This window comes from Delphinus delphis, chromosome 5 (genome assembly GCF_949987515.2).
Source record: "Delphinus delphis chromosome 5, mDelDel1.2, whole genome shotgun sequence".
NCBI classification, from domain to species: Eukaryota; Metazoa; Chordata; class Mammalia; order Artiodactyla; family Delphinidae; genus Delphinus; species Delphinus delphis.
In genome coordinates this window covers 20053347-20080586 of record NC_082687.1, presented here as the reverse complement: position 1 = coordinate 20080586, position 27240 = coordinate 20053347, and the positions used below count along the sequence as shown (strand labels likewise).

Sequence of the window (27240 nt, the reverse complement as noted above, 5' to 3'; positions counted from 1 at the left end):
TAAATTTTACAGGCAAGAGAGATTTAAAAATCCATTTGTAAACCAAAAGGTCACCCTCAACTATCCTCTGTGAAAAACACTATATATTAAAAGTGATATTGGGGGCTTCCCTGGTGGCGCAGTGGTTGAGAGTCCGCCTGCCGATGCAGGGGACACGGGTTCGTGCCCTGGTCCGGGAAGATCCCACATGCCGTGGAGCGGCTGGGCCCGTGAGCCATGGCCGCTGAGCCTGCGCGTCCGGTGCCTGTGCTCCGCAACGGGAGAGGCCACAACAGTGAGAGGCCCACGTACCGCAAAAAAAAAAAAAAAAAAAGTGATATTGGAAGAGCTCTGGGAAAATTGCCTCATGATTGACTCTTTCCCTCCTCCCCATCCTTCTGATTAAGAGCTTCAAAGATAAATAAAATTACTTCCTTTAACCATTACAAAGAGCAGAGTCATTTAAACTCTGAGTGAATGATGACAGGCTAAGAGAACAATGACAGTTTGTAATAGACTCTCTAAACTATTCTTCATTTTCTTACAACTGGATTAAATGCTTAATAAATATATGTTGAATTAGTGAATAAAAATATAATTGGGTGAAACAGTGAAGCTGTAGCTGAAGTTCAATAACAACTAATCTTACACATTTACATTTTGACTTCCTTTATTATTAGTTGTTTATGTATCTAGATTTCCCACTAAGTATTAAACGCCTTGATACAGAAACTATGAGTTGAGAAGAACATCTAATGTCCAGTAGGTTGTTTTATTTCTATTTTGTAAATGTGAGGCAACAACCACTACATGAGAAGGATGTATGAAGACTGAGCATAAATGGATATACAGTTTTTTTATTCGGTAACAAATTTATAACAAAGCTAATGTCATGTAGTTTTTAGTATCAAGAACTGTCACTTAGCCACAGAAGACTGGAGCAATAGGAGTAAGCAGTTCTTGAAAATACTGTAATTTATATTTTTTTGTACAGAGACAGTCTAGAAAAAAACTCCCAGTTTTTCTCTTAATGCTAATTCTTCAGTAATTATAATCAGTGTCAATGCAGATAACATGTATCTTTCAACTATCCTTATTACAAGTACACATGTATAGACACATACAATATTTATATACAGGACACACAGACACAGGTGTTAAAAAGATAAGTGCTGGATCTGACTCCCTAGTATCTGAGTACCCTTTACCCCTGAGCTCCTCTCCCATGTTGTCCAGAGTTGTAATTCTCTGCGCCTTATCTCACCATTGTCCTCCTGTGTCCTGTCCCCTGGGTCCCGGCCCCCAGCACCCCAAATGCACACGTTCCATATAAGAGTTCAATAAGCAAGAGCCTGCTGTAGGATGATGAGCCATGGGTCCTTTGAGGACAGCAAGGCTCCTCTCTAAGAACCTCAGTTTCCTCACAGGCTTTACACTTTCTACCTAACAGGGTTGTTTGAGGATAGAGGACATAATGTACGTAAAGCACTTCGCAAATCTTTGGTGCTTAATAAATACTAATTCCCCTGTTTTATTGCTGAGCCTCTTTCCTCATTCAGATTCTAAAGGACTTGAGACCATAAGACTGTGGCTAAACACATCATATTTACCCTGCCTAATGACCCTTAACAGGAAAAACATCTTTCATTCCACAGGAGAGCTCGGACAGGAGACTTAAAATGCTAATACAATTGGTAGGACCAATACTACATAATATTCTTAAGAGGTAAAGAATCACAGGATTTTGTTTTAGATCCGGGATAAGAAAATAGAAAGGGCTGGACCTAGAAGTGGGATATGAGGAGAGGGAGGGTATAAAATGCAAGGCTGAAAACCAAAGACAAATTTCCTTGACATCACGATTTTACTGGAGGTCTGTCTTGCTGCCCTTCACCTACTCACAACACCAAACCAATAAGAAGACTGAGGCCAAAAGAATGTTATATCCTAAGAGGCACGCACACCTTAGTGGAAACTGAGTTGATAACATTTGCCAAAGCCTTGAATCACTGAACGAATGAAAATGTTTATAAATTATGAAATTGCAATTATGGACTGGTTTATGTGCAAAACTGATAGCAATCAGTCTATGAAACAAGACATCACATTATGAAAATAAAAAACTCAAATTACCTCAGCGGAAGATATTCCCAATTAAATAAAAAGAGAGAAAAAGAACCTGAAGGTATAGAAAAGGCTCGGCCAAGCCCACCACAGCATGTCATGAAGTACTACATTCCAAGCACCACCACATGTGGACGCGCAGTTGCCCAAGCAGAGGCCCTATGGTATTGCCAGGCTCTCTGTGGACCACTTAGATACATTTTCTCGTTCAATCTCTAGAGACTTTATGAAGTAGAGACCATTAACATGTCTGCATTTGGCACATTCAGGTACTGAGGTTTAGTAGTGTTGGATAACCCAGGCAAAGGCACAGAGTCTGGATCTGAATTCAGGCACTGAAGTTTTGTTTTTCAACTGAGGTTTGTTTTTCACTAAAACTCCAAAGAGCTGAAATCAAGCACTCTCTCAAAGACTTATTACAGTTTTAGGAAGTATACAACTAAAAAACCCTTTAAGATTATCAAGAAATAATAAAAGTTCTGTTAGTTAATGTTGAGACAATTTGTTGAGACTAAATGGAGATATTAACAGAGTTTTAAAATCTGTCACCTCTATTGCTAAGAGACATTTCTATTTAAATATTATAATAATCACGTGAACACTTCAGCTTAGGCACAGAGGCAAATGGTAGTTATATTTAAATGGTTCCTTTCTTTTGCTCCTAGGACATCAAATCTTCCAGAATTCACATGGAAAGATACCACGAACTTACTTTGACCTGAGGATAGGACTTCTTGTTCTTTTCACTAGATGCACCAGGGAGTCCGCCATGGGAGGGGCCTTCACACACATAACGGAAACGAAATCCTCTCTGCAAAGGTAAACACAAGGTGAACAAGTTTGAGAAATACTTACGAAAAATTATAGGGACAAAGTTATACAAATTTCAAATGCTTGGTGTATTAAAGGAAAAACATAAACTGTGAAAGATGTAGATGAGAACCACTTTTCCCATAACCTTATTACAAACATTGATGGTAATTGATACTTGTGCACTGAGCTGTGGCTTAAAAGCCAGGTCCCTGGCCCTGCGGAACCTCTCCTGCTGTGCTATGTGGACAGTAACCTGCTGCAGAGTTTAAGCCTTAGACTCGACGTGCTACAGCTTGTTTGCATCAGCTTCCTCATCTCGAATTGCTGCTGCCAAGCTCTGAAATGGGCCATATGACTCAAAGTTAAGCTTCTCTGACTCTTGAAGGAATTCCTTTATCGACTCCGATGACAGCTGGTCCAGGAGGGCATACAGAAATGTCTTGTTAAATATATCGCATCAGCGTTGTAGAACACACCCTACGCTAGACCTCACATCTGGTCAGCAACTCTCAACAGCTCAGAAGAGAAGAGTTTTAAGATTATCGCTATTATCAGCTCCAGCTGGACATGTTAACTGACATGAATAAATCCAAAACTAGATAGTCCCTTTATATATTAACTCAAGAACTTTATAGACATAGTAAATCGATTAAGAATTAGCTAGAAGCCTTTACTATGTGGGCTGATAAACACCTAAGTTCTATGTTTTTTTATCTATACAAATAAGGTTAGACTAGACCATACTCAAGATCTATTCCAGTTCTAACATTTTATGACTTGCAAAGCTAACAATTATAACTGTGCATATTTGTATACGAAGAATAAAACAAGAGCACTTATGAGAATGGCTCTCATCATCATATTAAGGGAGCTTTCAACATTTTCCCTGAAAGACTCAACTTTATAACGATGTCAAACAATTTGTGGTAGTGTTAGTAGTTTTAATTATACAGTCACTTGACCAGATGGTTTTCCTATTTTCAAATTCACCCTTCAGTGAAAAGAATATGTTAATGCACTTTAAGGAACATCCTCACCTTTCATCTATGTTACTGTGGGGTTGACTTCATATAAACACTACTGGATCCCTAGGCATCAGAAGCTTCGAACACCCACTACTTGGTGGTGAGGGCTTTCTCCCTTGCACACTGGACAGTGGAGCCCAGCAAACACGAAGGTTTTGACAGCTTTGAGCTCACAGACCAATGTAAAATTTCTGCCCTCCTTAGATTGCACTGCATTTCACTATGCCTCACAGGGTCTTGAAAAGCAGTCTGAGAGGTCCTGGTACCCTGAACTAATGAAAGCACCTGAAATTGTTTCTAAATTCTGTGAGAATTTTCTAATTTCCAAAGAGGATCAGTCTAAAGCATATTTAATGGGATAAATAAGGCCTGAAGTAAATTCCTTAGTCGGGGAAACTGCTTCAAGTCACACATGGGTCTGGTGTGTATGATCAACTCATCAAAGTGGCACCTAAAACAACTCTTGCAAATGGCTCCTCGGGAGATCCCAAACCTAAACACCTGGGAAGCTTTTTGAGGTTAGTCATTTGGAGGCAATTATCCTCTGTTTTGCTTCGCACAAAATTCAAACTAAAAAAAAAGTTACAAATTCAGACCTATACCTTTTATAGACAAAGGCTGTTGACTTTTTTTTTTTTTTTTCCGGTACGCGGGCCTCTTACTGTTGTGGCCTCTCCCGTTGCGGAGCACAGGCTCCAGACACGCAGGCTCAGCGGCCATGGCTCACGGGCCGCTCCGCGGCATGTGGGATCCTCCCAGACCGGGGCACGAACCCGTGTCCCCTGCATCGGCAGGCGGACTCTCAACCACTGCGCCACCAGGGAAGCCCAAGTTGACTTATTTTTAATAATTAAGTGAAATTTCTAAAAGCATGAAAAAGCAACAGCGTGTGTAACAGCCTCCAGAATTGACTAGCCATAAAATAGGGATTTACCTGTTAATCAATTTAAATACAAGTTCAGTTTTTAAATAATATTAGATAATTAGCACTTAATAATATGCAACAGAACTGGATACGCTAAAGATTAGTAGTCTATGCTGTGACTCATCTCTGTCAGAGCTGGGGAAAAGACCCACAGGTCTCTGTGGCAGAGACCCCAAAGACAAAAGAACACTTTTCTAGATTTTATTTTTTAAACTTAATAAATTAATTCATTATCTTTAATCACAAAATTCCTTCAGGACAATTGGAAAAATAAGTACTTATACATATACTTTTATATCTTACTGGAAGTGGTTTCAAATAGAATATGAGTAAAGAGACATGTCTTAATAGCTTGCTTATCATTTAATAGACATTATTCATGGTTGGATAAGAGTATTAAACTTATCATTTAATAGACATTATTCATGGTTGGATAAGAGTATTAAACTTCCATGCAAAGGAATTTCTAACCTGAGGATAGAAATTTATTACTTTTTTTTTTTTTTTTAAGGAAGCTAGGATGTCTTCAAATGTATAGTCTGGATGCATTTCAGATTCTAAATTTTTGAGATTAAAGGTTTGCCAATCCACAGCCATTCATCTCAGTAACTCCATTTGCTTAAAATGAGTCATCAACCTCAAAGGCAAGGCTATAACCATCCGGTCAGAAAGTCTGACTTAAATACAATCTTCTTACTTTCACTGGAGTCAGACATCAAAATATTATCAGTTTGGTAAGCAAACACACTGATTTACTCAGATAAGCTTTTACACATCCACAAATAGCGAATTAAATTTTGAATTTTGGACTTATGTAACCCACCCTTCAAATAAATCATAAGTATCAATTTTTCCTTGTGACTACTGGACCCACAGTAAGAAACTGCATTTAAAAATTCTTATTGTAGCGCTATGCTTATGAAAATGGATATTTGAAAAACACATTTTACCTAGTATGCAAATAAAGTTTAGTTGATTTCTCAGTTTCACAGACTCAGAAAATTTTCCAGGAAGCCAGACTACTGCCTAGAATGTTAAGGGATAACCTTCCACTGGGAGGGTCTTTGAGAGAGTCAGTGGCCTCCTGTGGGAACTCACCACTATGGAATTGGACACGGAGGTAAAACAAAGTCATGTCAGCAGCCTGTGGGGTCAGGGTGTGCCACCTGCAAGCGACTAAAACAACGGCCTCAAGTCTCACGTGGCATTCCTGTCCCCACACCAAAAACGTTAACCCAAGTTCAACCTCGTAAGGGTAGTCTGTTCGGTCATAGTTAAGATATTTACATCCTTTACATCTTGACCAAAATCCAAATACATATATAAGGCCACGATTAGAGTAACCACAACCATGCTTTATTTAAGTTCTCGACCCAGTTAGCATTTGTTAAGTGTTACACTTACTTGCCTGAGCTACTAAAAACATTTAGGAAAGGTATTGGATGATATAACTCAAGAGAGCAGGTACACTCATCCTCAGTCTCACAAAGATGTGCTAATAAGCACATCCATTTGGAGATTTACCGACTTTGTCCTCATTTTGCAGAAGACTATACCATTATTTCCATTCCTCAATGACTGAAATCTCCTATAGGCAAATATTAGAGATCCTCTTCCCTCCTCTTTGATAGCACTGGTCCCATACAATTTCTAATAACTATTCACCCATGGGGGCATGGTGAGGAGGCCACTTCAAGCCAGGTATCCTCTATAGAATCTAGTAGTAAGAAGAAGAGCCTGATAAAATAAAATGCTCCTCTCCTGACTACAAAGAGACTGAGTCCAAAGCTAACACCAGAGAGAACTCAACCGTCCATTCTAATACTTTCTCTACACCCTACTGGTACCTTTAGTATCTTAGGTTACATGTTTCAAAGACAGAACAGAGAAGGCTGGAGCTCCAAAGGAAGGAGGAAGGCTAAGAAGTACTGCATGTGCAGGGACATGTTGATGGACGTAACTCAGCGTACATGAACTGCATGCATGTGTATTCCCTTATAAATGAAAATGAGTGGAGATAACCTATGCCTCTCCTAGGAGTGGCTGGTAAGCAAAGTTAGTAGAGATCGTGGGATATCAAGGATCTCTAATTAAGTTTTACAGAACTACATACTGAGGCTCAGGAGAGTGTGAAGAATGACTAAGAGAAATGTAAAGTGGATGAATAAAGTTGTCATATAATTTGTCAGGTTGTTGATCTTCTAGATAAGGTACTTCCTTTGTAAAATTCATTTATTATTTTATTTGGTGCTTGAGATATTAATATTAGACTTATGGATCTAACAATTAAAGAGAAAGTCCCACCCCTTTCATCTTCTTACCTGTTTAGGTTGCTCTAATATTTGAAGGTATGGGCCATCTGCTAAAAACAAAACAACAAACAGAAACCAAAAGAAACTGTGAGGCTTCTCAAATTTGGTAAAAAGAAAAATATATACATATAAAAGAAGTAAAAAAACTGAAATTATGTTTTTAAATATAGGCTTCAAATAAATGTTTTAGCTAAAATTCCACAAGGATATATCTTCCTTGTTTGAATATTAAATTTATCCTTATTTTAACAACAGTTTTACACCGTCAGAGAGAACCACACTATATAAACGTCTTGTTGAATGGTGATGGCGCATTGCACAACCCGACAAAAGGCATGATGTCTGGCAAGGATTAAGGCGTCAACAGCCTTCACAATCATGTCCACTAACAAAGCATTTTTTAAATGACACAAATACCAGTTAAAAGCAGCAACCACTTCCTGGGCACTATGAAATTTTCTTTTGCCGTCATATCATTAGACACTGATTTCCATTCTTCAAAGAGAATGTGCTTAATGTGAAATTACAAGAGACTGAGCTAGTGCCTACACGTGAAACACACATATAACGATCTCAGGCTATCCGCTTTTCCTTACACTAAGTTTTTGGTTCCTTTCCAATACTCAGAATCCATAAGTACTGCCCTCATTCCTTAACTGGCTAGCTTGTTCCTCCTCCCTCCCAAATTTAATTTGGTCTCTCAGACATGGTAGATTCTTATTAACTCACAGCTTTTGATGTTTGTATACAACTTTTGAATACTGTGCTCTGATATAAACTCTGTTCTAAAACAAGCATTTTATAAAATTCTGAAAATAATCTAGATAGGTGCATACCAATTAATTGTTATAAAAACAAAGAATACTAGAAGCTTAATCCATAGCCTGCTATACCCGAGTTTGGAAACTCAAAGGAAAATCAGAAAGCTCTGACAGTATAAATTCAAATTTGTTCAATATAAGAAAGTCCCTAAGCTTCCCAGCTGGTTTTTATGTCAACAGTAAAATAATCCATAGCTCTGCAATACATAAAGGCTCATGGTGTTTCTCACTTGTTTGAATGTAAATTAAAATGGTACTAAAAAAATTCTAGAATGCTTTGGTGTCCATTTCAACCTTCACTGTCTCTAGGACAGAAGTTCAAGACTTATTTTAGATAAGTATATTTATTAAGAAAGCTAAACTTTCAGGTTGAAATTAAAAATAAACTTTAACTTGAGAGAGGATTTATTTTTACCTTTTCAGTATTATGATCAGTCAGGATAAGGCTAGAAAACTGTAGGAAACTAAGGTATAATTATTTCCTGTTATTATTCAAGAAATTTACAAGGAAGTCAGTTGAAAAATGACTGAATTTGAACTGAGACATACACAAGAAAAAAGGGTAGGGACTGACCAATGTAGTATAATTTAGGTAACTTATCTTCTCTTGTCTGTATGAAATTAATTCCTGGATGTATTTAACTACTTTTAGAAAAGAAACTGTTAGAATTTTAAAATTCCAAAAAATGGCTAGAATTTAATTTCTGATAAGGAGATAAAACTGATTAGAAAAGGAAATATTTTCACACTGCTAATATAAAGTCTGTACAACAATATAATAAATCTATTCATTAACATTCCCTCTAGAAAGCTAAATGAACTTATGAAGAAGAGAAGTCTTTAAGAAAGCAACATTTGACAGCAAGGTCCTACTGTATATGAATAGCACAGGGAACTATATTCAATATCCTGTGATAAACCATAATGGAAAAGAATATAAAAAAATGTATACATATGCGTAACTGAATCACTTTGCTGTACAGCAGAAATTAACACAACACTGTAAATCAACAATACTTCAGTTAAAAAAAAGAAGGCAACATTTGGATGCCATGGAAGATATAGAGGAGTTGGAACACATTTACACCAAACTTCAAGTCTCTCATTTCTTATTAACTCTTCTAAAAATACTTGAAGTTTTGCTATTATTTTTGCTGTATGATTTAATTTCCTTTAAATATGTGAAATTTTAAGGTTTGGGAATTTTATTAGTGAAATGGGGCCATTTTTTCTCTTTCAGGGAACACACTCAAACATTAAATCAACTAGAAAATTAGATTTGATGTGCATATATTTGTTTTAATGCCAATTTTCCTTGGCCGCATTTCTATGCCATGAACTGACATCCTACAGCATAATGTTATAGACCTAGCAGTCGTGCCATATCCGATAGTTTTCCACAAGTAGCAAAACTACTAATGGTTTTAGATTTCAAGAAATATAAAACAGTCTACATGAAAATTACAAATTAGTACTGGTTTATATTACCTCTCTATCCCTCTAAAATGTGAATAAAACATCCATACATCTTGGTTTATAAAAACTGAACCATGCCACTGCAATGCAGAGGGAAAGTATGTGACAATAAAAATGATGAGGTAATAACTGGAAAATATGATTTTGAGGTATAATTATAAAAGTTTTTCTAATGTTATGGGCTAAATAATTCCTACAACATGAAGCTCTGACTATAGAATATTTACTGAGATAGTTCTTTTGATCATCTTATTTCTATCGCCATAAACTTGATGAAATAAAAACACTAAGAAAGCATCTGCATCAGGATATTGTTTGGCATCTACAAGGCATTAAATGGAATATGCTTCCTGAGGTCAGAACCTTTCATGTTTTCAATAAAGTATCAGTACCAAGAAAAAGACTTTGATCCTCAGAATAAGAAGTTCACAGGAAACACAGAAGCTACCAAGACATTTACTTGTTCACAGGAAGCTGACCTAGAGCTTATACTGGACAGCACTTGAGGAGATCTCAGGTACAGTAGCCTACAAAATATGTTTTGTGGGGTAAAGAGAGAAAGGGCTCAGCAGCACACTTCGTGAAGCTAATGAAGGTGAAGGTACAGCAGATTTACTTTTTTCCCTTCCCATGAACTTCTAGAAATAATAGATATAAAAATGCAGAAAAACATCTGATCTAAAAAATGAAAAGTGCCAGAGTAACACCACTAATTTTAAATGACGATGATACAAATTGGATAAAGTCTCCCATTGAGGACAAGCAAATCCATGGTAAATAGAATAGCTGATGCCCACTTCAGTGATCGCACAACTCTCTGTTACATACAACTTCCAAAATTGACTCACATAGCTTGTGAACATCTGGCGAGTCCCCCGGTGAAGTGAGGAGCACATAAAAAGAGCTATCACAACAAGCTTACGTAAGAATCAATAAATAAAAACAGAGACTGAGTTGACTTTTTTTAATCAGCCATATGAGATTAAACAATTTGTTGATGGGGATAATTAATAGAGTCATGTTAGGAGGAAGGATGATCCTCATGAGTTTATCCAACTGGTCAGAACATAAAGCAAAAAGCTTTTTAAAAAGATGATTTTTCTACTGAGATGACTTTTATTATTTTTGTACAATTTATGTTCCCAGTGTCTGGTATACTGGCTGGCACACAATAGGTACTCAAAAGTGTTTTTGGAATAGATCTGAGGAGTTGAGACTGCCTCATGTTTGCCTGGGACAAAGGAAACAGGAGTTATAAAGACACCAGAGATAACAAGATTGGGTGAAAGGAAAAATCCTACATGGAGTAAAGAAATTCCTTTTGAGCTGTGCTAGCAGATATCAGCAACAACTGTCAGTTATACAATGGGTAATGTTTGTGCAAACACAGTCCAAAAAAGTATACTGAAAGATTTTTTTTTTTATAAATTTATTTTTTTTTATATTATTTTTATTTTTGGCTGCATTGGGTCTTCGTTGCTACATGCGGGCCTTCTCTAGTTGCAGCGAGTGAGGGCTGCTCTTTGTTGTGGTGCAAGGGCTTCTCATTTCGGTGGCTTCTCTTGTTGTGGAGCATGGGCTCTAGGCGCGTGGGCTTCAGTAGCTGTGGCTCACTGGCTCAGCAGTTGTGGCTCACGGGCTCCAGAACACAGGCTCAGTAGTTGTGGCGCACAGGCCTAGTTGCTCCGCGGCATGTGGGATCTTCCCGGACCAGGGCTCAAACCCGTGTCCCCTGCACTGGCAGGCAGATTCTTAACCACTGCGCCACCAGGGAAGTCCCAAAAGATTGGTTTTTAAAACATAAATCACCATTTCCTTTCCAGGTACCTCACTGACTTTCTAAAAGAATGTACAGAAAATCCTGAATTTAAAGAAAGCAAAAGTAAAATGACAGGGCAACAGAGATGAGGAATTTTCTTACCTGTTGGCAGTGGCATCTCTGGTGGAAATAATTCTGGATTAAATATTGTATGATTCAAAGGATCCAAATGAAACATCTATAAAAAGGAAAATTTAGATATTTCAGTCATTATTTTTCCAACATTGTATTAAAAATTCAAACTTGAAACACCTAAAACTTAACTACAGGAACAAAAACTAAAGCCAAAACCAAAAACCCGAAAACACTTCAAATCAGAATCTAAAAAATACACTCAGGAGACCTAGCTAAGTTCTCATATGTACGGAACTTTACAGGGGGCTATGTGACAAAGGGATTTCAGGAGAATGACCTAGCTGTAAAGTCCACAGAGGTAAGGACATGGTGTAGCTTGCTTACTGGTATATCTGCAGGACTCAGTGTACATTTATCAGAGTGGATGCTTAAATATTTGCTGAATTTATGATTTAAAGCTTATACTCTCTTAGAAATATAAGCATGAGAAGATAATCCTAGAAATCTGTATTTCTTTTATGATGATAAATAAACTCCTCCTCTAGCCATCCAACTTCAAGGCCTGAAAGAATTAGGTAGCAGCCCTAGAACAACTTACAGAAAAACTGAAAATACAACTTAGTCCAAAGAGCAAATAACTGAGCACTGAGCTCCCTCACTTTTTTTTTTCCACCTTTATTTACCTAGCACAACACAAAATACCTGGAATTTAGTGGGTGTGGCAGGCTGAATAATGGCTCCTCCACGGACATCCACATCCCAATCCCCAGAACCTGTGAATGCTATCTCATATAGCAAAAGGGATTTCGTACATGTTATTAGGGTAAGAATATACAGATGGGGAGATTATCCTGAATTATCCAGGTAGGCCCTATAGGAGGGATGCAGGAGATCAAAGTGAACTGTAGGAGATGCAACAATGGAAGCAGGAAGGTGGAATGATGGAAGGGGTCGCAAGCCAAGAAATGCAAACAGCCTCTAGAAGTTCAAAAAGGTAAGGAAAGCTTTCGGAAGGAATGCAGCCCTGCCAACACCTTGATTATAGACTTCTGACCTCCAGACTGTAAGAGAATAATTTTTTTTTTTTTTTTGCGGTACGCGGGCCTCTCACTGCTGTGGCCTCTCCCGTTGCGGAGCACAGGCTCCGGACGCGCAGGCCCAGCGGCCATGGCTCACAGGCCCAGCCGCTCCGCGGCATGTGGGATCTTCCCGGACCGGGGCACAAACCCACGTCCCCTGCATTGGCAGGAGGACTCTCAACCACTGCGCCACCAGGGAAGCCCTAAATTTGTATTTTTTAAGCTACTGAATTTGTGGTAATTTGTTACAGTAGCACCAGAAAACTAATACAGTGGGCAAACAATATATTTTGATTGAATTATAATCTAACAATAAGTTACTAATAATTACTTATCCCAAGAGAAACACTTTCTTCCCACTTAGTTCACTCAGGATTTAAAATTCATATTTCTGAGTTTGGCATTTATTTCAACCTAAGTAAGTCATCTGTGGACAGCACAGAAACCAAACATGTTTCATTGTTTTATGATACGCTAGTTAGTAAATATGCTGGAGCTGACATTTTTTTAAAAAACACAAATATTTTACTTCTTTTCTTTACTAGCATATTATTGGACATTCTTGGGTACCTAAGAATCTGTATGCCTAGTTAAATCAAGAATAAGAAATGCAGTGTTTAAATAAAGAAGGCTTCAGATCCAGTTGTGAGGTATGCAAATTTTCAATTGAGGAACAATAAATGTACTCCACTTCAGTGCTTCAGAGTGAAGTTCATCTACACAATTCACCATTTGCTAAAAAGGAAATAAAGGAATGAAAAAACATGTTATTATAAAAATGGGCCCCACCTTACAGAGAGAATTCATCAGTCCCAGAGCAGAAAAGATGACCTAGCAGAAAAAAATATTTCCTATGGTCCTGCAGGTGGCTAAAACGAGTGGTTAGAGGGCCAAAACTCTGATCTTAGGAGAGACACATGCCCCACTTCAGACAAGAAGAGGGAAGCTGTGTTGTGTGCTGCAGCTTGCACTGTGCATTAGGTCAGCGGTGGGGAGTGAATTCCAGAATACATTAAAACACTGAGGACATGCACATTTCAGGAAATATATACCATTAATCTTGAGACAAGGAAACAAACAAATAAACTTCAAGGACCTCTCCCTTCAAAAATGGAAATATCAGAACATGCCCAACTTCTGTTGCTGATGATCACAAAAACGCCCACTTAAGAAAAGCTTTCGAAATGAATGTTTTCAGCAGGTTTTACTCTTGTGTGGCATAAAGGACCATCTCTTGCTGTTAGGATTTCCTGCATATAGACAGGAAAGCATGGTTTAAAACTAAGCTGACCAACCCTAATGCTGGTTAGAGTTTGCCTTTAATTGTTAGAGATAGCATATTAAAAGCGAAAGGTAAAACACAGGTTTTTTATAATATGAGTAGCCAAATGTTTTACATGCTTCAATCAAAGCAAATGGTCTTAGATTTATCCTATATCATCATTTGTACAATAAAATTCAAAAGAAGTATCTTAATGTGAAAAGCAATGCATACTCATTCTTTCTAAACCAATCAGAACATTATCAAGAGTAACGAATGCTATATAAGTCTATTTTATTTAAAGAAGTAATACTAAATCCCTTTGAAAGTATTGGGTTGGGGCTTCCCTGGTGGCGCAGTGGTTGAGAGTCCGCCTGCCGATGCAGGGGACACGGATTCGTGCCCCGGTCCGGGAAGATCCCACATGCCGTGGAGCGGCTGGGCCGGTGAGCCATGGTCGCTGAGCCTGCGCGTCCGGAGCCTGTGCTCCGCAACGGGAGAGGCCACAACAGTGAGAGGCCGCGTACCGCAAAAAAAAAAAAAAAAAAAGTATTGGGTTGGCCAAAAAGTTGGTTTGGGTTTTCCATAAGATGTTACAAAAAACCCGAACGAACTTTTTGGCCAACCCAATATTTCGCTTTTGGTTTCTGATTCTTTGCATGCATAAATTTGGGAAATACATGTTTTAGGTGGCTAAAATTTAAGTGTGAAATGATTACAAAATGCGGACCAGGGTGTCCTGGCACCTAGTGTTCCCTCTCTTTGTCTAACCTAGCAAATTACATCTTTCAAATCTCAGCTTACATAGACTTCTTTTGGAAAGTCTGCCTAACCCTCCTGTTCTTCCCAGGCAGCACGGAGTGATCCTCCTGGACATTTCTGTCCCATACCGTGCAGACTACAACTACAGCATTTATCACCATGTGGAAACTATTCATGTCTCTGTCCCTCCTATTAGAATGGCAGCTGCCTGAAATGTGTCACATTTTTGTACCCCTCCTTAGCCAATGTTCTGGTACATAGTAATGCCTCAATGAACAGCTCATGAATGAATAAATATCAGTATTTTAAATACACTTAATATTTAATTACCCTAGAGTCTGAAAATTGCTTGCAAATGGTTCATTAAATATATATACATTATATAAATAAATCTCTTTCTTTCTATATATATAAATATACATATATATGTATAGGGCAAAATATTACCAACCAACGAAGATTTGTTGGACTATCCAATATTTCTACAGGCTTGAAATTGAAAATTTTCAAGTACAAAGTTAGGAGGAAAAAAAAAGGACACTGGTATCCCTTTATAATTGCAAATATAATTATAATGAACAGTTTTACATTCCCAAAGCACATTCATTGCCCATTAAGTCTTTTAAAGATCCCTGTGAGTGAAGAGGGGAGGGGGGTGCTAAGTAATTCCTCAAGTTTTAAGAGCAGCCAGCACTTGGTTAAGATCTTTGAATTCTAAGTCCTTTTTACTACACCAATCTGCCTCATTAGGTGAGTTTTCAATACATACTTTGTCTTCTCCCCCAAAATGGTATGTTCAAGTCCTAACTCCTAATACCTCTGAATGTGACTTTACTTAAAAATAGGGTCTTTGCAGATGTAATCAAGTTAAGATGAGGTCATACTAAAGAATGGGCCCTCAATCCAATGCCTGGTACTTTTACAAGAGAATAGAGGAGGTTTGGATACAGAAACACAGAGGAGACAAAGGGAAGAAGGCCAATGTGCTGGAGTGACGAAGCTACAAGCCAAGGAATGCCAAGGACTGCCAGTAACCACCAGAAGCCAGGGGAGAACCACAGAAGAGGTTCTCCTTCAGATCTTCCAGAAGTAACTAACCCTGTCATCATCTTGATTTTGGACTTCTAGGCTCCAGAACTGAGAGAGAATATATCTCTGTTGTTTTAAGCTACCCAGTTTGTTGTAATTTGTTACAGCAGCCCTAAGAAACTAATACAAGTAGTTATCATTTGATCTGAAGCATATATAACTTTTATGCAACAATATGTGACAGCAGGGTTTAAGTTACTCATTTTACATGACATGTCCTCTCAGACCTTACATAGAGGGAAAGGAAAAACAATTTAAAAGAAATTTTTTACCACTTTTAGAGTTTCCCTGATAGTTACTATTGTTGCCTCTGTATATTTTAAAATATGAATACATTTACAAAAAATTATTAGTGAGATTATTAAAATACTTACTTGTTCATGCCCTCCCAAATATGGGTCGTCTTCTGCCATTCTGGAGCTGTACATCAAAAGAATACAAAACTGAACTGTAAAACTGGAAGGAACCTTAAAAATTCCACAATGCAGGAGTAAACTGCTTTATTCCAGTAAGACCAAGTATAACCCTTTTTTAAAGACCTTAGGAGGGGGATATGGTGTAGTTCCTCTTTGGAATCTAAATCTAACAGTAGAAATATTACGTAATCAAGGAATTACCACTCACATCTAACCCACAACACTGATGTCAACCTCACAGTACTGTCCTGGAGTTTGGTACAACTAGTCTTCATCCTCTGTATAAAAATCATGCCATTAGATTTCTTAGAGGCCATTTCTTTTTGTCACCATCTAGACTTCAAAGATTCACTTAGCTCTTTGTAGAGGTTATTTTCCAACCCTTCATGAATTCTCTGATAGTCCTAGAACTATCTCCCCACTTTCTACGTGCCACTTGAGTTGAGAAGCTCAGAGGGGGTCATTTTGCTGTGAGAGGGCCTGATCAGTGCTTTGCATAGCACAGGGTAGGACGGCTACAGTGTGCCGTGCTCTGTCCCCTAGAGCACTCCGCTGCTGCAGGCCACTTCCTCTGTCAGAGTGGTCCAGAAACACTGTAACATTAAACATGCAAGCAAAAGGCACAAAAATAAGAGCCCTTATTATCAAGGCTACAGTCTCAGATTTACTCAACCCCAGCCAGATACTAAAACATCACAGGCCCTAGCAATCTTCTGTTACCCAGAGGCCTTGACAAAAATTAAGAGCCACATGACCAGATAAAAACAGTATCTAAAATCACATATCATTTTGGATTTACTTAAGAAATATCCTTATCATTATTTTAAATATGTATAGGACAACTCTAGTTAAATTTACTTAGATCAAAGTTTAGACGTATTGCCTGAAAACCTAGAAGATAAAAAAAAAACAGAGCTGAAAGATTTGAAGCCAATTTTTCTCTTTCTTTTTTTCTCATGAAGTCTATAAAGCATTCAACGGCACTTGAGTCTGGGCCTGTCCCAAAGTGTTAGCTGTCCACCAAAATCTGTTCTCTCCTTTTCCACAGTAATAGAGCTGTAACTGGAAACACACTCAGCCAGAGTATACCCCACCCACACTCCTGTGGGGTTAGGGATGGTCATTAGAAGAAACGCTTGCCAGTGGAATGTCAGAACTATTTATTGTGTGCCATTTCCAGGTCTGGACTTAAGGCCCTTGACATCCTTCCTCCGTGTTTTTGTTTCTTCTCTGTCCCACTGGATTAAAACCTAGGCATGAAGACCTGGCACTTACATGATGATGAATGGCAGCTAAGACTGATGGTGATGTGAGAAAGAAATCAAAGACTGTGTTCTTTAACCGGGTATACTGTTGGGTCTCTTTGTTAGAACAGTTTAGCCCTCACTCTAATGAATATATCATTTAACATTCCAAAGTCCTCCAAAGAGGATTCCGGTTTCCAATGAAATCCTCTCCTGCTAGTGCCCTCTGTGACTGGGGAGGAGGGAAAGAGCATCGGAGGGCTCCTAGTGGAATGCAGAGTAGTGCTGAATTTCAACAAAAGGGGAAAGAGCGGCTCTGAGTTCTACAGAACAAGAATGCCATGCAGATTTGCAAGAAAATATTCGTCTAAAACAAGAAACTATTGATTGAAGATTTACAAACAGCTGTAGTTAAGACAAACAGCTAAAAAAAAAAAGGAAAACAGACCTTTTAGTGAAGAAGAATTAAATCATTAGAAATTCAAGAGTTCTTCCACTGCTGAGTGTGTGACTTTGGATATATAACTAACCCACTGTGGCCTCTGTTTCCTCATCTGCAAATGAAAGACTTTGATAAGGGATGGACCTTTGAAAGGAATAGAATTTTGTTGTGCTCGGAATATGTTAGTTAGTTAATAAATACTTATTCACAGAACAAATCACCTAAATCATAACTCTTTCTGTAAACTTGGAGTTTTATACGGACTTAAGTATATATCCATATTAAAGAATCATTAGCATAATTTTCACTTATATGAAGGATACCAGTAAATAGTGTTACACTGAAATACAGTGTTAACACTAGTTACAACATTCCATGTGAAAAATTCTTATTCTTAGAACACAGAAGCCCAAAAAGCTTCCAAGAAAAATATTAAGACCATTTTTTTTTTGCCTTTAATGTGGGTTGATCATTTGAATCCTCTCAATCTTAGCCCACAGTCTTTAAAGGCAAAGGGAGACTGCTGACTTGTTAAACTGACAGAACCTGTTCAGAACCTCTATTACACTGATTTTATGTATATATTTAAACCTGTGGATGGTTTCCTGAACTTTGATTGAATGTAAGGTGGCCCTGACCCTAATTTTAAAGACTCAACTAAATCTACTTTATTAGAACTGATGCAGGGTTATTATCATGATCACCACTGTACAGCACACCTCAATGAAGATCTCTAAATCGTAAGCACAGGAAAAAACACCAAATTAAATACAGTCCTCCCTCCAATATCCTCCCCGTGATTTATGCACGACTGAGTGCCCAAAGATCATGGTTTTAAAAGCCTAACAGCAGCCCAAGAGACACTGGGTGACGGTTAAAATCTGAACTTTTACAGCTTCTGTGAGACAGAGTTCACTGTGAAGAGCTGAGGTAACAGCAGGCTGAGAGTGATGTCAATGTTAATTCATGATTTAAAAATAAAATGTCAAACGAAACCAAGAATTATTTGGAAAGGATGAATCACCATAATATTTGCATTAATTGTAAGAGCAGGTTTTATTTCAAAATTTTGAAATACCAACTAAGCCTTTGGAACTGAAGGATTAGGAAAGACCAGGGAAAGCCTCTACTGCCCCCTTGCTCCCCCAGCCCTTCCCCTCACTTTCCCTTTGCACACAGTTCTGTGCTTTTGAGGAAGGACCTTGAAACAGAACGGGAGACACTGGGTTGACTGGTGAGAAGATGGGCCTAAGCTCTGCCATCTCTCTCCCCCAACAGTGAGGCTTCCAGAAAAATGTTCACACCATGAAAATTCATACAGCTAGCTAGCAATAACTAAAATATCTCCCTGAGCGAATTGTGTGTATTTCTCACATGAAAGACATAACGTTGTAACTGGCTAAGTTCTGAATATATGATGAGTTCTGCATGAAACGCCTAATGGATTATTTTCCACACGTCTGTGACAATTCCACCACTGACATCAAAGGCCAGCATAAGTGGTTCTTAGTGAGGGCAGCAAAACCAAGGCCACAGGGTTGGACGATTAAGGGTAGAATTGGTGGCGCTCCCCTCCTTGTAACTGGGGAAATTTTCTAGGATCAGATATATTCACACTTTTTGATCAGGGCCCACTGTAAGAAAATATATTCTATTAGATTTCATTAAAAAAAACAACTACCATTAAAATCCATTAAAATGATTTCATGAGCCACTAATGGGTCACGACCTGCAGTTTGAAAAACAGAATTTTAGGTACCATCTAGAGAATAGAGTTGGGAATCAGAGAGATCAAGTGTCTCCATTTTCAACTTTATTTTCAGCCACAATGGACATCACTTAGGTGTAATTTTAGTACCTCATCTTGGATGAAATTACAAGAAAAAGAGTGACTTATTACCATCTCTCTGTTGGATAATAAATAAAGAGAAAGAATATACTGGAGTTTCTTTCCACAGAGGAATTTTTTGGAGGAAACATGCTGTAAGGTTTATGCACTACATATGTGAAACATTGTATGTGTACTACATATAATATAAAACATTCAAATAAAGAGTGTCTATTGACTCTGCAATTCCACTTCCAGGAATCTGTACTAAAGAATTACATGAGCAAGTGTGCAAAAAAATAAGTACAAGAATATTCACTGCAGCAAAAAACTGGAAAGAGTCTAAAAGTCCTTTGATAGGAGATTATTTAATTATAATTATGCTACATTCATAGTTATATGTTATGTAACTGCTAAAAATAATAATTCACATCCATATATAGTAACACAGGGACTTTTACTCCCTAAGTTATAAATTTCTGTTTTAATTTTCTAACTTAATTATGTAATTGGAAATATATTTTTTAATAGAAAAAAAAGAGAAAATCAAACACTGTCCTGAATTTAAATTTTAACTCTGACATCTTTAACGGTTAATGATATACAGTGAAGAAAACATAAAGTATGAATGAATCAAAAACTTCTAAGCACTACTGGAATCCTCTTCGTAATAAATAGAAAAAAAATTAACGTTAAAGTGGCTATTTATTTACATCTTTCTGATGATATACTGACTTAGTGATGAAAGAAAAGTAAAGTTAATGGTGATTTAGTTACTTTTCTCAGAAGAGCTGATTTTTTAAAGTTTTTGAAAAAGAATGAATATTTGTGTCCTACCATGTTTAGATTTGTATAAACTCATTTTCTATGTTTTTCCACTCCTCCATCCATTTTCAGCTCCCTATTTTTTTTTTTTTTTTTTTTGGTACGCGGGCCTCTCAGTGCTGTGGCCTCTCCCGTTGCGGAGCACAGGGTCCGGACGCTCAGGCTCAGCGGCCATGGCTCACGGGCCCAGCCGCTCCGCGGCATGTGGGATCCTCCCGGACCGGGGCACGAACCCGTGTCCCCTGCATCGGCAGGCGGACTCCCAACCACTGCGCCACCAGGGAAGCCCTCAGCTCCCTATTTTTTGAGTTGGGTACAAAATGACCAATTAACACACAGAATAGCTACCTAATAAGTACAAATGCATTGTGCTTGGAGCTGGTATAAGATAAGGTCCCTGTTTACAATGGAATACCAATCTAACAACATTCAACTATTACGGCATGCAAAGCTTACTAGCACAGTTAGGGATACATAGCAAATGTTAGCCATTTTATTAGGTAGCACCGTAAACATTATGTTTATAATAAATTACGGGAATAATAGGCAGTAAGAGTGTAGGCACTCTGAGAAGAATCAAGTATTTTTCTTCCAAACATTATGTTTATAATAAATTACGGGAATAATAGGCAGTAAGAGTATAGGCACTCTGAGAAGAATCAAGTATTTTTCTTCCAAACATTATGTTTATAATAAATTACGGGAAAAATAGGCAGTAAGAGTGTAGGCACTCTGAGAAGAATCAAGTATTTCTCTTCCCCGTCCTACACATTTACTGATACACTGCCACATTCCCTCCCTATCCTAACCCTTATCACTGCTGAATAAAATGTTTGCATTTTGCCTCCAGGGACATTTGGCAATGTCTGGAGACATTTTCATCTGTCACAACCCGCAGGTGGTCCTACTGGCATCTAGTGCGTAGAGAACAGAAATGCTGCTAAACATCCTGTAATGCACAGGATGGCCCCTCACAGTAAAGAAATATCCGACCCCAAATGTCATTAGTGCCAAGGATGAGAAACCCAGTTGCATGCCACAGTGTCATGATAGTATGCTGGTTCACATGGAGAAAGAACTAAACTTTACTGACTACCTCCCATGAGTAAGGAATTAGAGATAGTGCTTCATATATTTCAGTTAATTCTCACAATATTCCTGAGAACACTGAGGTTTAGAGAGAAGAAGCCATTCGCTCAGGTTGATAAGAGTAATGCTGGCTGCTCTGACTCCACGGACTATGATTTGAATATCACTTGTCTAAGAGGCAGAATTGATTTTCCTTCTGGACTCACAACTTTATTTTAATACAGCATCTTTGCTCTAGGTCTCCTGAATGTTCAGGCTGGAGGTAGTCTACCCATAGCACACCCTGAAAAGCAGAACAGCACTGTGACAGTACACAAAACTTAAGGGAGTCCTTCCTGAGAACCAAATGTGAAGTTAAAAATACGAAACAATGTTAATGCAAGTGGTAGTTGCTTTTTGTTTTGTTTTGTTTTAGATGTCTCCATTGATCAACTTCAAAGGATAGAAAGAGAATAAAGAGATTCTCTCTGAAAGCTGCCCACAGAAAACACCACACTCACTAATGGTATGATAAAAGTACGTAGTACATATTTAAAATTAAGGTATATTGAAATGCTCCTTGAATGCTTTCATTAATTTAGTCATTCATTAAAAAAAATATTGAAACTACTATGTGTCAGTTACCAAAGATACCAAAGTACACAAGAGTGAAGCAGTACCTGTACTCACAGAGCTAACAGTTGTGGCAGACTGAAAGCAATGGCCAAAAATTCTTTGCAACTCCACCTGACAAGAGGAAAAATCTATTTCTCCATCCCTTGAATCTCGGCAGGGCTGTAACTTACTCTGACCAACACAGTGAGGTAGAAGGGTGAGTTTTAAATGCAGACTTCAAGAGGCCTTGCAATGACCAACCATTCTGTTCTCTTGGAACACAGCTGCCATGTGAATAAGCCTGGGCCAGCCCACTGGAGGATGAGAGGCCACATGGTGCAGTGAGGGGAAGTCCTAGCAGAGGGTCCCCTGGACCACACAGCACCAGCTAAGCAGCCGAAAGACTTCAGAGATCCCCAGAGCCAGGCGAGACCAGATGACCTAGACAGCCTCCCCAACTGGGAGAAATAACAAATGTTTGTTTCTTAGTTAGCTTTGTGGTGATTTTTTTATGTAGCCAAAAGCTAACTAATGCAACAGTTTAGTAAGTAGGAAGACAGGCAAAAACAATGCAACACGGTAAGTGTCATGGGAAATGACAGGTATGTGGGGAATGTGTTAGACATCTTGGTGATTCAATAATTACACTTTCTTTGTTAGGGTCCTATTTAGAACACTCTTTGTACTCATTTTTACTTTATTGGCCTATTCAGTTTCCAGCGGAACAAAAGAAAGAAGGACAAGAGGCAAAACCACCATGGTATAAACAGAAATAAAATTAGCACTGTTAAAACCTTCAAAATATAAATATTAATGAATTGCTGCTAGCTTTAAGCAGTGATACCATTATAAAACAATAATGTTTTTAATCCTTTCAACTCCCTACTATCTAACACCAAATTCATCACTCCTATGGCAATGGGCCCCATTCCTGACTTTCCAGGTTTTGCCAATATATCATTCTCTCCTGTACTCAGAGCCAAAACTTCAACATTTTCTCCTTTTCCCTCTGCTTATTTCACACCCATCCAGTCAATAATCAATTTCTGTTGATTTTTTTCTTTGTATTATTTCTTGTATCTGCCCCTCCTTTGCACTTTCCTTTCACTGTTACACCCTAGTTAAACATTCATTGCCTTACCTCTGAATAACAATGATAGCCTCCATACTGTTCTCCTTTACTGTGGTATTTCTTCTTCCTTAAGCCTCTTTCACATTATTGCCACATTACTTACAAGACCAAGTCGAAAGCCCTCAACCGTTCACCATATTGTACTATAAGCATCACCTTAATAGGCTCTTAATGCTTAATAGGTGATGCTTATCATATAATATGCTGAGTGGTTGAGGGCTTTCCACTATGTCCTAATACTACATCCTAACCAAAACCTTCTACAACAGGCAGACTGATCATGCAAAAATGCCTTGCTCATTTGCATCTTGTGTATTTGTTCACAGTATGCCCTGCATCCTAAAATGCCACCTTTCCTACTTAAATATTACCCAGTCCTCAAGCCTCTACTGAAATCCAACATTTGCCAAGAAACCCTATATTTCCTCTGTAACCTGCAGCTTTATAGTCCACATAAGGGCTATAATACTTCTGTGTATCGATGACTGCACACTGAACAACATACTATTCTACTGCAATTTAACTTTATATATTTATCATCTTTTTAACTGGATATAGATGCCTAAATATAATAGAGTTTTACTTCTTTGAATCGCGAAATTAGTAAATAAGTACTTTAAAAAAATTACCTTTGCATTAATGGTAAGAAACAGTGCAATTCCAGATTTGTTCAAATGTGGACTTTTGGTTTCAGTCATGACACTAACAATTATTGAACTTGCCCCATTGCCATACTCAAATGTAAAGCTATACAAAATACTTGAAGCAATAATTTAAGACACTGGACAAGAGACAGTATAAGGCTGTATACCATAAGAGAATGGAAATACTTGAGGTGTGTTCCAAACTCACTTTTTGACTGAGGGCACGTTCCAAACTATGACACAAGGACGTAGAGCCCAAATAGAGAGCAGCAATCTCACAGGGGAGAGTATCAGAAAGGAGAGATACACAGAGAAAGAGGCTCATAAATCTTCAGAGGGGTCACTTCTGGGCACTGGCCAAATATAAAACTGTGCTAGTGCAGGACAAGATTCTGCAGAGCCTACTAGAAAATAGCTGCTGGGGATCCAGATCCAGGGACAAGGGGGAACAATGATAAGCTGAACTGAGATTCCAGAAGTTCCCGGAACTTCTGAGAGACACTGAAGTTCTAATCATCTAGGGTGAAGAGACGTCACTTAACAATCTTAACATTCAGTTGTGACCTCAGAAGACCATGCAATGGGAGTAAAGGATATACCCTAGAATAAGGGCTACTCTAAACTCATCTTAATAAAACCAGGTGATCCACCAATAAATTTATTGCCCGTTACCACAAAATTCAACAGTCTTTAACAGAAAACAAAGATCCATACTCTCTACAATGGGGTATCCACAATGTGCAACACAAAATGACAAAACACGCAAAGAAGTAGAAAAATGTGACTCAGAAGAAGAAATATGACACAAATGATGAAATGAGCAGCCAGTACCTTTAAAACTGCCAATAGTAACATGTTCACGAATGTAAAAGGAAATATGGATATAAGGGATAAACAGATAGGAGATCTCAGCAGAGAAAAGAAAACTATTAAAAAAGAAAAATAACCAATGGAAAATTCTAGACTGAAATGAAATTTCACTAGGTGTACTTATTAACATATTGAGCAATGGGGAAGAAAGGATCAATAAACTTGAATAATGGCCAATAAAAACTATTCAAGTGAAGCACAGAGAAAAAAGGCATAAAGAAATTAAGACACCTTCAGTGACTTATGAGACAACATGAAGTGGTCTTAACACATGTATAATTTAGAATCCCAGAAAGAGGGAGAAGAGAGAAAAAAATATTTGAAGAAATAATGGTGGAGAATTTTCCAAACTTGATTAAAAAAAAAAATCAACCCATGACCCAAGAATCTCAAAGAACCCCATGCTGGATAAACACAAACAAAACCACAGTTAGCCATATTACAGCCATACTGTGAAAAACTAATAAGAAAAAGAAAAAAATCCTAAAAGCACCCAGGGACAAGGGGAAACAATGATAAGTATGATAGCTGACTTCTCATCAGAAACAATGATGCAAGTGCTGAATGGAAAAAACTGAATCAGTGAACAATTCTATATTCAGCAAAAATATCCTTTAAAAATAAAAAGTGAAATGGACATTTTTCAAATAGACAAGAGCTGAGAGAATGTGTAGTCAGCAGGTCTGCTAAAAGATATGTTAAAGAAAGTTCTCCATGCTGAAGGGAAATGATACTAGATAGAAACTTGGACCTACATGGAAGAATAATAAACACCAGAGGTGATGAATATGTGGGTAAGTATAAGACTTTTTTCTTGTTTGTTATTCAAGAGAAACATTACAATAAATTTTGGGGTTTATAACCTATGCAGAAGTAAACTGTATAACGATAACAACACAGAGGAAGGGAAGAGGACAAATGGAAGTAAAACACTATTGAATTCTCACACTATATATGACATGTTACGGTATTAATTCATGGTAGACTCAAGGATGCATATTATAATCCCTAGAGCGACCACTTAAAAAAGTAGCCGACGAAGGACATAAAATGGAATTTAAAAAGTAAACTTGGTTTATTCAACAGATGGCAGGAAAGGAGGAAAAAATGAATAAAGAACAGAGGGCACAAATGGATAACAATTACCAAGATAGTAGGCTTAAACCCAACCATATCAATAATTACATGAAATAGAAATAGACTAAAGTCACCTATAAAAAAGTAGAGATGGTCAGACTGGACACAAAAGCAAGACTCAGGTATATGCTTTTCATGAGAATTACACTTTAATATTAAAGACTGAGATAGTCTCAAAGTATAAAGATGGGAAGTTATACCAGTTACACCATGGAAATACTAAATATAAGAAAGCAGGCTATACTAAAATATCATATACAGTACACTTCAAGAGAAGAACGATTACCAGGGACAAACGGGAACATTTCATAAGAATGAAGGGTCAAATCATCATGGAGAAATAATGATCGTAATGTGTATGTATATGTTAACAGAGCTTCAAGATGCATGAAGTAAAAAGTGGCAGAACTAAAGGAAGCAGAAATAGCCACAACTATAGTTAAGACTTTTAACACTCTTCTCTCCATAACTGATAAAAGCAAATCAAGAGAACATCAGTAATTTTCACAGAAAATTAAGGAACAACACCATCAGCCAAATTAACCTAAGTGCATATACAGAACATTCCACCAGTGATTGCAGACTACACATTCTTTTCAAGTGCACATGGAACACTCACCAAGATAGACTATATGTTGGACCACAAAACAAGTCTCAATAAATTTCAAAGAAGTGAAAACATATAAAATATATTATCCAAACACAATGAAATTAAAAACCAAGACTAGAAAGATACCTAGAAAATCCTCAAACATATATGATTAAGTCATGTGTTAAACTGGGTGTGTGCCTCTTAGAACCAACAAACATAGTAAATATAACTTCATTACCCTGTATGAAAGAAGCATCTAAATTCTTGCTGTACCTTGTCCATTGTAACCATGGGGGGCAAGGATTTTTTAAGAGAAGTGATTAGGATGCATTCTAATGCTTTCTATAAGAAACAAATCTTTGCCTGTGGTGTTTTCTTAATCACAGATGACTGAAATTTATAGGATCAAAAAATATTTTGGACATTTTCTAACCATATTATAATTGTCATGTATATCAAATGGCAGATTCCATTCTAAGTAACGTTTCTTTTTGTTTACACTACAGCAGGATAAAATCTGGTGAATATAAATTTGCATATCTATAAAAGTTCTCTAAAGGTTTATAGTAAATTGGCTAAACCTTTACATGTTAGAACTGATGTCACTCGTGGGGAGATTGCTGCCTTCCATTTCCATATAAAAACCAATTCAATACACCTACTCAAAGTTTGAGGTCTTTCACTAAGGTGGCATTCAAAAGGGATTTGACTTACTGGACCTTGTTCTGAACTTTTTGCTTCCACATTTCTACTTCTACAGATTTCTTCCTCCCTAAAACTAGAGTACGATGGTGGGGGAGGATGTATGAATACGCACAGCACAGAGGCCTTTTAGGGCAGTTAAATATACTCTTGTATGATAACCAT

At 37.7% G+C, this 27240-nt stretch overlaps 1 protein-coding gene across 4 annotated transcripts in view; it reads right to left on the bottom strand.

Annotated features, from left to right (window-relative positions):
• The window catches only part of NFKB1 (nuclear factor kappa B subunit 1), a 122285-nt gene that overhangs the window by 82920 nt on the left and 12125 nt on the right, over positions 1 to 27240 (bottom strand). The window contains exons 2-5 of one of the 4 annotated variants that reach the window (XM_060012054.2): positions 15935 to 15980; positions 11397 to 11472; positions 7188 to 7228; positions 2816 to 2914 (exon numbers count right to left, since the gene is read on the bottom strand). In XM_060012054.2, the coding sequence (XP_059868037.1) occupies positions 2816 to 2914; positions 7188 to 7228; positions 11397 to 11472; positions 15935 to 15973 (255 nt within the window). In that variant the 5' untranslated portion in view covers positions 15974 to 15980. Of the gene's footprint in view, positions 1 to 2815; positions 2915 to 7187; positions 7229 to 11396; positions 11473 to 12071; positions 12281 to 15934; positions 16059 to 27240 lie in introns of those variants that run through there. The other 3 variants (XM_060012052.1, XM_060012053.1, XM_060012055.1) reach the window with 3 other exon arrangements.